This window comes from Nicotiana tomentosiformis, chromosome 7 (assembly GCF_000390325.3).
Source record: "Nicotiana tomentosiformis chromosome 7, ASM39032v3, whole genome shotgun sequence".
Lineage (NCBI taxonomy): Eukaryota > Viridiplantae > Streptophyta > Magnoliopsida > Solanales > Solanaceae > Nicotiana > Nicotiana tomentosiformis.
The window spans coordinates 97111232-97125465 of record NC_090818.1 but is presented as its reverse complement, the minus strand read 5'-3'; the positions used below and the strand labels follow the sequence as shown (position 1 = coordinate 97125465).

General features: G+C 32.0%; 1 protein-coding gene across 1 annotated transcript; it reads left to right on the top strand.

The window, feature by feature from the left end:
* Positions 1–7293: 7293 nt before the first annotated feature.
* LOC104086500 (KH domain-containing protein At2g38610) lies at positions 7294–13568 on the top strand. Its single transcript, XM_009590774.4, has 7 exons — positions 7294–7662; positions 7790–7881; positions 9055–9206; positions 12028–12144; positions 12254–12370; positions 12632–12775; positions 12861–13568. The coding sequence occupies exons 1-7, from the start codon at positions 7583–7585 to the stop codon at positions 13005–13007; spliced, it is 849 nt and encodes a 282-aa protein (XP_009589069.1). The 5' UTR covers positions 7294–7582; the 3' UTR covers positions 13008–13568.
* Positions 13569–14234: the final 666 nt, after the last annotated feature.

Genomic DNA, 14234 nt, shown 5'->3' with positions numbered 1-14234 from the left:
CTTCCTGATTTCTATAATAATTTACTATTTGTCATTGTTGATTCATAATTAAATCATAATTATTGTATGCTTGTTGTCTTATAATTTTATATTAATTGTTGTATTTATTGGGAAAATTTCTTCTATAAGAATTGATTGAAATGGACATATTAGAGGATCGGGTCGTACGCCGCAACAGACTTATTAAAAGTCAATATTGGAGGATCAGGTTGCACGTCGCAACAGACTTATTAAAAAGTCTATATTGGAGGATCGGGTTGCACGCCGTAATAGACTTATTAAAAGTCAATATTGGGGGATCGGATTGCACGCCGCAATAGACTTATTGAAAAGCCAATATTGAGGGATCGGATTGCACGCCGCAACAGACTTATTTAAAAGTCTATATATATACTTGATTGAAATAAATATATGACAGACTTGATTAAAAGGAAAATATTGGGAGAGCGGGTTGCACGATGCAACAGAATTGAATGTGAATATATTGTGAGAGCGGGTTGCACGCTGCAACAGAATTGGTTGAAATAATAATGGATTATGACTGCTGGGTTGGCTTCAATTATTATAAATGAGTTACCTGATTTATTTCTATTATTTGTTGTTGTTATTAATATTGCGTACATGTTAATGTAAATAAACCGCCTTAGCCTCATCACTACTTCGTCGAGGTTAGGCTCAGCACTTACCAGTACATGGGGTCGATTGTACTGATACTACACTATGCACTTCTTGTGCAGATTTTGGAGTTGGTCCCAGCGGCGTACCATAGACTTGCTCGGATTTCAGCTACCAGAGGAGACTTGAGGTATAACTGCATGGCGTCCGCAGTTCTGAAGTCCCCATCTATTTTACTTTAGCTGTGTGTTTATTTCCAGACAGCTTTATTTTATTCAGACCTTTATTTGTATTTATTCTAAAAGCTCGTGCACTTATGACATCAATTCTGGGATGGTATTTAGATACCGTTATTTTTATGGATTATTTCACTATGTTCCAAACTTTGCTTCCGCTTTTGTTTCCTTGATTATTAATAATTTAAAAATAGTTTAAAAATTTGTTAATATTATTCTAACGTTGGCTTGCCTAGCAAGTGAAATGTTAGGCGCCATCACGGTCCGAAGGAGGGAATTTCGGGTTGTGGCAAAAAATGACTAATATTAAGTTAATATTTTACAATAAATAACTTAATTTATTAAAAATATTAGAAATTATCATTTGTTGGAATTGAATGCAAAAAGAAAGAAAAATAATTAATGACAACGCATCTAGAATATATTTATCTTCTAATCTAATGTTTCATCCTTATTGCTTCAAGTTTATATTTTTATAAATTTGATTCTTAATCTATCTATTAGCATAAAAATTGCAGGATGAATTAGTAACTTTAAGTTCATTAATTTACTCCTTTTCACAGGATATACATCCATGAAAAAGTAACATATAAAAAATATTATTATGTTATATATATAGTTTAAATAAAGAAAAAAGTTTATGTAAGGTAGAATTTTAATTGACTTTAAATTCCTAAATTTTAGGACTTCTTACCTAGTTCAAATAAGTAAATATTTAATAATCAAAATTTTAGTCAATTTCAAAGTACTAAATATTAGGATAATAATTAAATGACTATTTTGTTTAGTGCGAACTCTATTTTTTAATGGTAAAAAAGACGAACGACATTTCATTAAAGACCTTCGTGCTTTTAATATAGTACTAGTTCCTATGTTCGTACTTTGCACGAATATCTTGAGCAATGTCGCTTGTCAAACATTTAAAAATACGTTTAAGCAAAAATAAATTTTGTTCATTAGTGTTTTATGTTCCTTTGATTCTTCAATACATATACAAAAGCCATACGTTTAGTGTTCGATTCCTCTTTTCTTTTGTTTTTTCTTTTAAAAATAATCTACGTGGATGCATTATTTTGATCATGTTTTAGCAATTCGTGTATTTGTAAACTATATTTTTTTTAATCTTCTATTAGGTAGTTGTGATTTCTTTTTTTAATCTTCTATTAGGTAGTTGTGATTTTCTTTTTCATAAAGTATTAATCATATAAATCATAGTCCCTTCAAAGACATATGATAAAATTAATATAAATCATAACTAATAGATTTTGCTCTCGCTATTAACACTTTCTAGTACTTTTTATTATTACACAGACTTCTATGGTTGGATTTCTCCAATGAAATAGACTATTAATAGTAAGTATAAAAAATCTCTACTCAAACTTAAAAAGTTACGGAATGTTATGATGCTTTTTTAATCGGAATAGGATATCAAATTGGCTTCCCGACTAAGATTAATTTTTTTTTATATTTTCAACATTTAGGTCGAGATTTCGAAGTGTTACCAATGTATTACAAATCCAATTCTGAAGTGCATTCAATCTTATTTAGCACATTTAAAATATCATGAAAATACAGTGCTAAAATTTTTTGAAGTTAAAGAAAGATTAATTTTCTAATCCATGCGATACAATTTATTACAATCTCATTGAGAACTCAAAACCAAACTCTAATTTTTCTCATACTTTCATCGACATATGAAGACGTCAATGGTGCTAAACATCAAGAGCAAAAGTTTGATCATATTTAACTTGATGTGATAGTGATTCTCTGGCTGTGGGCAGTATATTTTGCTACAACTTAACAATTTTGTAAGTACCTTTTTTTTTCCATAGAAAAAGTGTGTATCAGAATAAAACTCATGTAATAAATAAATTACGTAACCACCTTTATAAGGAATGTTAATAGTCTAATAGGTGGTTCAAAGTATTCCCGTTCATATAAAATTAGTATATCTTTATACAATATATCAACTAATAATGAAAAAGCTAGAACGTCATTGGTACTAAAATATATGATTTTATTCAATTGGATATTAAGTTTTCAAATCAGATACATATACTGAATCATAATTGATTATAATACGATAAATAATAATATTTTTAAAAATTAGTTCTAGTTACATTTTATCTCAACATGGAATATGTTTACAAAGTGCAAAAAAGTCTCAACATTTCACGTTTTGATTTTTAAAATTTTATAATTAAATATAGACAACTTCTTTAAAGAATCCTTTTCTTGAAAAGGTAAATTACCTTACATATAGTAGTGAAAGATGTGATTGAACGTGTTCTTGTTCATATAGAATTGGTATAGGTTGGAAGTTCGGAATAGGTGGACATTAACATGTGAGAAGTTTAATTTAATTAAGATTAGAAACCCATGTAATTTCTAATTGAGTAAAGTTTTAAATGTGACGATTTTATCCAATATGAAATTACTTTTTAAAGAAATACTTTAGTTTTTTAAAGGCATAAAAGTCGATCAATATTTTGGGGATGTTTTAGTCATCCAACATTTAGCATGGAACATTTGTGCTTTTATAATAACTAGTATCTATGAACGTGCGTTGCATGTTAATAATGACACGTGATGATTTAAAAATTTATTTATATGAAGGAACAATAAAATTTAATTAATAGGAGAAATTTTAAGTGTAATAATACACCAATCGTCTAAATGCCGAAAAATATTACTGTATTAGCATAATACATGAATTTAAAATAAAAAAGACATCATAAAAATTTACACAAATAATCAATTTTGTCATGTTAGCTGGATAATTGTGTATTATAGTTTTAAAGTATTTAATGTGATGGTATCTTAACGAACACTTCTTTTTGGACAATATTTTTTTTGTGTATGTTTCCTCCTAATGCTTTGGTTGTTCTGCCTTAACCAGAACTCTTGTTGTCGATCCTGATATTTCTCTTGAAAGTGAAACATAGAGTTGTTCGTGCAAGAAAATATATTGCGGTAAATATAGTCCAATATTTAGGACGTTTGTCCTTGTGCTTTATTATTATATTTTCAAAACATAAACATACTAAAAATTATTTTCACACAAATTTAAAAGGATATTGCTTAGTTTCGGGAGACGAAAGTTGAATTCAGGGATAAGAATATACTTAGAAGCATATACCAGTATTATAATTTTTGCATGTATGGCGTTATTGTCAAAACTTCTATATACCATCTGTGTGCTATTACATAAGTTATTCGGCGTATCTAACTTTTTCAGTAGCATGACATGCATATTTTCTTCAAAATCAACCTATATACAATGGAAGATCAATTTTTACTTAGTCTATTATATAAACAGTGACACTAACATATGTAAGAAATAATAAACTTGGCAACAAACATGTATGGTAGAAGGTCATTTGGTATTAAAGTATTTAAGTATTCTTCTTGGTAATAACTAATGATATCATTTTCTGCTGAGTCAAAAATAGAAAAATATTTTATTTTTACTATAAATTTTTGCAATCAACTTTTTATTTAATTGATCAACATATTCATTCTTGCTAGCTAAGACATCTTTTCAATTCTATCATATGATTTGCACAATTTGCGTTTTAATCTAATAATAGAAATATTTCTCTTATTAAATGCACTACCATTACCATTGAGATTGATAATCAAGTGTTCAGGAAGAGCCAAATCATCTTTTATTGGATGTTCTTCTTCGTTTCTAACACGAAGCAAGAAGACACTGAATACTCGATCTGTTCTTTCTTACTTTATATTTCTTGTCAGTTAAAACTTTTTCATTTGAGGCCAGAAGTATAACTTTGGAAAGCTAGCTTTACACTACTTTTGTCGATTTTGGAACTACTGGTAGTACTTGACATAAATCACTTCCCAAACCATAAATTTTTCACCAAACGGTTCATTAATATCCAATATATCTCTAGAACTCCGGACAATTATTTCGATCATTTGAAACTTAGCCATGAGTGCTTCATCCCATATTATCAATTTTGCTTTCCTTATAAATTTAGCACCATTAATCTGCTTTGATATATTTGTGATGGTTATTTAAATTGTTTGAAAAGGTATATCAAATCTAAAGTGGGTTGCCTCACAATAAAATCGTTGTAGGTACACCACTTGCTATTATTGCTAACAATGCCATGCCTCTTGATATGATATTTGCAAGTAATGCATGATATGAAAATATTATTTCGATTCTGCCGGAGGCAACTACAAAAAATAATCTCGTTATAGTAGAGTCCACTCTTTATAATATAGTCTTGAAAGCTAGTTCTTGTTTAGGATTTGGTTTTGATTGTACTTCCTCAAACACTTGTATAACATTGTGATTCTTAATAATATACTAACCTTATTACTTTGTGTTCTAACGCTCTTTTTATGGAATAAATTTATGTACCCTAAGATTTTTTTTTAAACTTGAATAAGAATTTTACTCATATGATGAATTTAAAAAATAATTGAATTGGATTCTCTTGCTAAATAATTAATTATAAAATTTAATTATTTGGTTTTAATATAAAAAATAATTTATTCTATGTTGATTCACATCTTAATATTAGTTCATCTTGTTTTGAATATTTAATCTTAATTATAATTTTGTCTACCATAAATTTTATTTTCAAAGAGTAAATGATTGATATGACATTTCACTTTAAGATCTTTATATTTGTAGAATCATTAGTGCTATTGACTCTTACCAACATTTTTTTCTCTTTCTCACACATTTATATTCTTAAATATTTTCTTAGTTGTTGTTTAATAATTGGGTATTTTTCAATATTACACGAAAAATTGATTAAAAAAATATTATTAGAGTAGAAAAATAGTTCAAATATAATATAAAAAAAATATTATCATGGGGGTATTGTTTATCTCAATTTCAACTCTTTATGCAGTCTATTTAATATTACTTTTACTTTTTTTAGTATTGGACATTATGGAGTGGTAATGTATTGCCAATATGGAGGATTCTTATGAAATTGATTTTATTAAACCTTACTACATATTTGTAATAATAATTTAATAGACAAAATTTTATTAATTTAATATCTTAAATATTAAAAATTAGCATAGAAGATATTCTTGTCCAAAAAATAGGTTATTGCAGTTATGTCCTCTTCCTATGAGTTCTTCTGTTTAATAATTTAGGGCTATTTTAGTATATTAATATTGTATTTATGCTTTTATAATAATATAAGATCTCATTTTTCTAAATGAATTTGGACAATATAATACATTCTCAAGTTAAATTAGCAATAGGACATTATAATACGTTTTCAGATTAAATTAGTAATAGAAATTTAAGAAGTATATCCTAAAAGTAATAGGATTACATGACTAAAGATATTTACTTGTTCAATTTTATATGAATTAGACAGCCCGAAAGTAATTATACTAATAGGATTCCTAAAGGTAATTATATAGGATTCCTAACGTATAGTATTATGTCCTAAAACTAATAGGATTATAAGACTAATATCTAGAATTCCGGTTATATTCTTTTATTATGAATTACTATGTTTAATATTATAAGGTTATTTTTGTAAACCGATATTCTATTCATGCTTTTATATAATAATATAGATAGATATAGATTGATAAGATTGTTGGCCTTTCACGCTCTTCACATTTGACCCATATTTTTCTCTTTTTTCTTTTCTTTCAAATAAACGATATTAAACTTTTTTCCTCTTAACGGTTTCTTTTTTAATTTACAATACGACAATTTTTTTTTTATAATATTAGGAAAAGCAATATGAACTATATTATAATTATGCTACCTAGTTCAAAAGGAAAATATTCATATAGAGTCCTAAAATATTAGGGCTACTTATGCAGTTTAGATAAGGAAATATTTAATAAGTAAAATTTTAGTTTATTTTAAAGTTCTAAATCCTAGAAAAATAAATAAATATTATTTTGTCAAGTGTAAACTCTATTTTAGAAAGTTAAAAAGGCGAACGATATTTTGCTAAGGGTCTTCGTATAAATATATAAAAAATATATATTTTATATATATTTTGACTAGCGAATGTAATTAGTTTTAACCGACAGGTCAATTTTATATTTTTTACCCATCTAAAATTACCCTCATGTTGTATCTTTGTTAGAGATGAAGAATAGAAACAATACATTTTTCTAACTATGAGGGCAATGAACAAATAATAAAATTTCTGAATTTCAGATATTAGCATATTCAACCCTTTTCCGTTGAAAAGAACTGGAGTATTGGTCTTTCCTTAATTTTTGTGGAACGGCGAGTATGATAAAATCTCTTGGTTAGGCACCGAACGCAAATAAATCAACTTTATAAAATTGGTTGATTTTTAATCTCATTTTTCTTGCATTCACACACGTTAGGCAGAAACGGAAGGAGACAGCACAGTCTGTGTTGACATACAATTATTAGGAGACTAATAACTATCATCAATTACATACCTATTCTTTCATAGATTTTTCTCAATTATCATTATCTGATACACTACCTAAATACTCCTACTTCTATAGTAACTTCTTCAAATAGCAGAGAAAAAAAAAAGGTTTTGGCTTTCTTTCTGCCAATTTCACAGGCTTTTAGACTTTTCACCCTTTATTTACACAAAACCCTTTTCAAGGGTTCTCTCTCATTCTGTTTCTTTTCTTTTCTTTTCTTTTCTTTTCCTATCTTCTGCCGCTATACTATAACCCAGCAGGGGGAGCCATTTCAGTCTAAAAGCTTGTTCACCTGAAAAAAAGCTATGTCAGGTTTGTATAATCCCAACTTTTCACCTGCTAGAGCTGCTTCTCCTCAGATTAGAAGTACCCCTGATGTTGACAGGTATATATTGTTTTTTCCTATCCTATCATTTACTAATTAGTTTTCTCTTTTAGCTGATTTTTTCAACTTGTGTATTTGAATTTGGCTATGTGCGTTTTGATCTTCATGTGTTTCTTTTACATCTTAGCAATCAGTACTTGTCAGAGCTGTTGGCGGAGCATCAAAAGCTTGGACCTTTCATGCAAGTTCTTCCCATATGTAGCAGACTCTTGAATCAAGGTTACTTTTTTGAATCAATTCCTTGTCTTGGATCTATGTTTCTTCAGTTTTTGTGGGGTTTAGCTACATTTTCAGTATGTTCTTATGGTTTCTTGTGGTTATGGATGGCAAGCTAGATCTGGCCCGATTGTTTCTTACCATCATGAGGAAATTGGACTACTATATATATATATATCTGTTCTTGCCCATCTTTTTCTCCAGGATGGGTTGTTGGAATGGAAAAATTAAATCTTTTTTACATTTTACTCTTCTTGGATTCTGTCTGGACTGAAGTTTCATGTATCCTTCTGCTGTTGAAATGGAAAACAATTGCAATCCCTCTCATTTGAGAAACATTCTAACTCTGGTTCATTTGCAGCTTGAGGTTCACAATTCACAAGCAAGGCTCTAATTACTATATTAAACAGATAAAAGGAGAAGATTATAGGGGCGCAAAAGAATTCCTTTATTCAGAAAGTTGCATCTTTTCTAATAGATATAACACGTTTCGGCCAACCATCCGCGACTTTTGTGCCAGTAGTTTTGCAATTAAAATAAATCCTTTTGTGCCAATAATTATTGGGAAATCGTGATTCAAGCTTAGTGGTACTTGTTTGGTCTGCGAATTGTGGATCATCTCAATTAGCTGTTCAAGTTTGAAATGTTACCCTAAGGGCACTTGTAACCTTTGGCTGTTTCGTTGTCTTGTCGCATGTTTTCTGAAAAAGCTTAAAAATAGAAAAAGAGGAAACATGAGTAAGGCAATCAAGAAGTCATTTGTGGAAGGCAATCAAGAAGTCATTTGTGGAATTACCTGCTTTGGGTTTTGGGGGTGGGGGGGTGGGGGGTTGACGCTGATCTTTTCTGGAAAAGAAGATATCTGGCCAATTGGTGACCTTCAGATTTGCTCACGGTGCAAATAATCAAATTACATGCTCTTCTTGTTTAGGAACCCTTGGTTTAGAAATCAAGTCTTGTGATATTTACAACTTGTCCTCATCCTTCCAGTGTACACGACATGATATGCTTATCTTCTTAATCTTGTCGAATTTTATCAGATTTGTTTCCCAACCTTTAATGATAATTATAGTGGTTATGGTGTCAAGCTGTATTTTCTTCAGGTTCATGGTCATCAAGCTATTGCAATTTTATTGAGTGGTGCTTGGTTTCTAAATATGATTTGGTGTTTTTCAGAGATTTTAAGGGTTTCCGGAATGTTGCCGAACCAAGGATTTGGTGAACTTGACAGATTGCGACATAGAAGTCCTAGTCCTATGGGTTCAGCAAACCTTATGTCAAATGTTGCTGGAGCAGGATTGGGTGGTTGGAATGGACTTCCCCAGGAGGTAATTGTCTTTTTCATGTTATCTTTGACACTTGGCTCAATGTGGTAAACGTCTTCTCTTAACCAGACTGTCCGTACATATCTTGCGGGTCATGTATAGGTGTGAAATCCTCTTATGTCTGCCTAACAGTGATCATGCTGTTCGGTCTAAGTGAAACAAATGGATATGAATTTTTAGTGTCTTCACATTGATGAACAGTGTGTTGTCGCAACTATTGTTAATAAGCTTTTAGAACCAATAAAATGTATTGATTAGCATGTTTGCCTGTTTCTTGACTAAGTGTAGTTTACCAAATAAAGTCAGCTTCTTTTTCTTACTTTGGATCCATCCCTATTCTTTTATTAAGTGCAAAATGATGGGTACTGAGGGGAGTGTCAACCATGTGATGGAGACCCAATTAAAATAAAAATAAAAAGAGATGGATTGCGAGTTCATTTTTAAAAATTCAGCAATATAAGTGGCTGATAGGGCTTCTATGATTTTGCGACAAGTGCAAGGCGGATTACAAGTGGTTGTTGAGCTGACAGAAGCTATATTCCAGTCTTTCAAAGGCTTCTCTATTCCTTTCTTTCCGTACAAGCCAGCTAAGACATGCAAGTGATTAAGCAGCACATTTTTTCATCCATTAGAGTACATGGACCAAGTTTACAAGAATTCCTTACCCATGGAAGATTATGCCCAATTGATGTTCAATAGGTTAAGAAAAGAAGATATGTTTTGGCCCCTTATTTCAAAACACATCTGGTGACAAAACAGTCTAAATAGAGCAATCTTACTGTTTCAATTATCCTCACTATTCTTATTAGTGGAACTTAATAGCTGCTTTATTTCTTATTGATCATAAGCTATTAAGTAACTCTTTTAGGAGCCGAGCTGCGTTCTTCTCTAATGAAAAGACTCGTAAGTTTCTCGATGCTGCTAAATGAAACCATAACAGTGGCTAGATATCGACTGCCAATGGAGAGATAATGTCTGTGCACCCCAAGGTACATGGTGTAAAAATGTAGCAGTATTCACGTGCAATGGGAACAATCTTGTCATGGAATCAAAATAATTTTAACTTAAGCAGCTATACGCTCTTGATTTCCGTCTTTCTGAAATATGTTTATGCTGCTAGATATCTCAATCTGGCGTACATGGTTAGGTTACGTATCAAATAAAATTAAAATTTCATTGGACTGAACTGGGCTAACATGTATAGCTAATGCATAGGTCTCTAAAAAGAGATACTTCTTTTATGAGGCTAATTTAGGCTTGACTTTATTTTCTAATTTAAGTTTCTATAAATCATGTAAATTTTTTTCTCGTCGCCATGTAAGATTTTTGAAGTACTTTACTTTTTAAATAAAGTTCTTAGTCTCTTAAAAAAATGTTCAAGCTACTTTTATATAGCCCATTTGCTTAGTTATTGACTGTCTAATTCTCAACAAGCCTCTAGAAATATTGGATTGCGTGTGTGGACATACGAGCCGTCACCTCATATCCACTTGTTGTTGAAAGTAAGATTAACTATTTCAGTTGTGTTTGGGTTTTTAAGTTTAAAAAAAGAAGGGAAAACTTATAAACCATTTTAAGTTTTGGTGAGAGATCTTAGAGAATTGCAGCAAAAGTACCGAATCAGCTAAAGAGAAAACCATAGAATTTCTCTTCTCCATGTGCATCTTGATGTCCCTTCCCAAGGTAGAGGTAAGATCTGCGTACACACTACCCTCCCCAAACCCCACTTGTGGGGACTCCACTAGGTTTGTTGTTGTCATGTGCATCCTCAAGGTTTGAGCAAGGTTTGCTGGACCCTGAAATTACATGTCTTGTCCTTGTCTTATTCGTTTCTTGTAAAATTTCGATTGAAAAGCTTAGATATGTTACTATTCTACTAGTTTTAATATTCAATTTTAAAAGGGAGGATGTTTTGCTGTGAAGACGTCTTCTTCAGACGTGGAAGTTCTTTAGGTTTTTGGTTTCGCTTCTCAGGCATTCCGTTTGGGTGTCATATGTGTCCATTAGCGGCAGAGTATGGTAATCGGATTGATCTAGAATTTAAACAAGCATACGAGGCCAGTAGGGATCTTAATTTTCTGATGCATTCCATGTATGATATTGAAGCCTTAAGGATGTGGATGGCACAGATTATGGACATAAAATTTTGGAAGCTTCAGCATATCTTTCGGTTAACAAGGGTGATGCGAATGTTGAATTTGCTATATTCTGAATATAGATTTTTGTGGGACAAAGATGTTTGGTTCAAAGATGAATGATGATTCATTGTATGTTGTGTTATCTTGTTGCTTCTCCATCTAGACGTCAATTTCTCATAATACCAGAAGATTGACCTCCTAAAAGAATATAGGCAAATCCGTAAAATGCAAAATTAGTTCCCTGAAGATTCTAATTTTATCATTTCTTCGGGTATAGTAATCTTAAGGTAGGGAAGTGGAATTTTTGCTGGAGAATGAGTGAAGATACAGACGGTCTCTAGCTCGTTTTGGAGGCTGTTATGTTCGGTCAGTGGCAGTGCACACTGGTTGGAACATTAATAACAGTTGAGGTCGATCTCTCTGACTGGTTTCAGCTCTATAGCTGTGTACATCCCGTTGAACATTTTCAGAAGGATTGGTAGTTACTTTTATTTATTTATAAAATACAAGTAAAAGGAGTGGTTGATAGTTTCTTTTGTGTTCTTAATACTCTTTCAGTTGGCATATTTTCCTATTTTACCATCCAAAGTACCAACCATTTTGTTGTCAGCTAACTGGTGCTCTTCTTTTTTGCTAGTTTATTTTCGTAATGTTCTCTAAAATATCAATTTCTCAAATTGTGCCAGAGGTTAAGTGGACCTCCTGGAATGTCAATGGACTGGCAAGGGGCCCCAGCAAGTCCTAGTTCGTACACTGTGAAAAGAATATTGCGCTTAGAAATTCCAGTCGACACTTATCCGAATGTAAGGCTGTTAGTGTTGTTGCTTAGTTGCAGTTTTCTTTGGGATAGATAAATGCTTAGTAGTATATAGCCTTGTCTGAACTTTGGACCAACTTCTTTGTGGATTTCAGTTTAACTTTGTCGGGCGACTTCTGGGTCCCAGAGGAAATTCATTGAAACGGGTGGAAGCTACTACAGGATGTCGTGTTTTTATTAGAGGAAAAGGGTCAATAAAAGATCCGGACAAGGTAGTTTTCATCTTCTTTTCTTTCTTACAATTTTTGTTTATTAATACTGACAATTTTAATTGGAATATGGGACGGACTTTTGGTATTTGAAAATTTAGTTTATCCAGAACTAAGACTTGTTATTGAAAAAAAGGTCGATGAAAGACTATTCAATTTCTAGACTTACTTCTAGCTCTAGGTAGATCACAGTCTTTTGTGGAGTCGTATGTGTGAACTGTATCATTGAAGTTCTAATATATTTTCGCGGTTGATAACTTCAAGGAGGAGAAACTAAGGGGAAGACCAGGATATGAGCACCTGAATGAACCACTCCATATTTTAATTGAAGCTGATTTGCCAGCCAGTGTTGTGGATATTAGATTGAGACAGGCACAAGAAATAATAGAGGAGTTGCTCAAGCCTGTGGTATGTATCTCAAATTTCGTTGCCTCTTTGGGGTTTCAATTTTTATTTTTATTTTTATTTTTATTTGCAATGATTTCATCTACAGGATGAATCACAAGATTTCATAAAGAGACAGCAGTTGCGTGAACTTGCGCTGCTAAATTCAAATTTTAGGGAAGAGTCTCCTGGTCCAAGTGGCAGTGTCTCTCCTTTCAATACTAGTGGAATGAAACGTCCCAAGACTGGCCGTTGAGAGAGGAGAGACATTGAAGTTGTTGATGCTAAGAGAGGTTTGTACTCCTCGGATAGTGAGAGGCATGCCTCGAGATTCCTCTTAACATACCATCCGTATCTGCATCACTACCTAAACCCAAGATATAAAATAGACACACAGGTCATTGCGGGCGATTTTTGGTTTGCCTTTTGGGTTTTATTTATCTTTTCAGCGACAGAAATGAAACTGAGTAAAAAGGGAAAAAGAAAAAAGAGATAGAACTTATGGTTTATACAGTTGTCTTTCTGAATTAGGTTTGGTCATGTCAGTCCCTGTAAACGTCATTAATTTATTCTTGTATTAGTAATTGTAGTGTGAAGCTGTTATTGGTACATTGTAGCGTTTAGTGGTTTGAAGCCAATAGGTTTTTCCTTGACTTGCCCTTTGTGTTCGAGCTCCATTGGTCAATTATTATCAAAGAGACACCAATATTGGTGCTTTTACTAGAAATTGGATTTATTTATTCTGTCCTAATATATGACTACTTGATATGTCAATATGTAATATGTTTCTTCCTGTGGAAACAGGGATATTCTTTAATTCTTCCTTCCATTATTATATTTGCTCTTCGTTTCTTCTTGAGGAGTGATTACAATGGTGTTGCAAATGTTTAGTGATGAATTAGCCTTACTTAGCTGCTACTTAGCTGATGTGGCAACGCAATTAGTTAATTTGGTAGAAGGTTTCGGAAGTTAGTTAAAGTCAGAAAATTAGTTAGGAGTTAGTTACACTGAAGGGGGAAGATCCGTGAGCTTAGAGACATTTATATATAGTTTGTATTGTTCACATTTGATTCATTCATTACATAATACTCTTCTCCTACTTTTGAATTCTTTCCTCAAGCTAATATCTCGGTGACAACCCTCTTCTGTATTAGTGAAAAAAAGGCATGATACGTGGATTACCATCGAGGTGACCGGGCATGGTACGTGGACCATTAATATAGCGACAAGTAGCGTTCTTAATTAGAAGAGTTAAAGAATGCGAAAAGGCATGGGAGGAACATCCTCGGGGTTACACTGAGAAAGGAATCGGTTACACTGAGAAAGGAATCGGACCTGACAAGTAAAAGGAGAAACAAGAGCGGAATGAATAAAGACCGTTAAGCAGGGAAGATGCACGAACCTGTCATAAATAAGTAAGGAAAATCGATACGGTTACGGGAAATCCTCAGCCATAAATACTTCCGTTACAATTGTATATGGT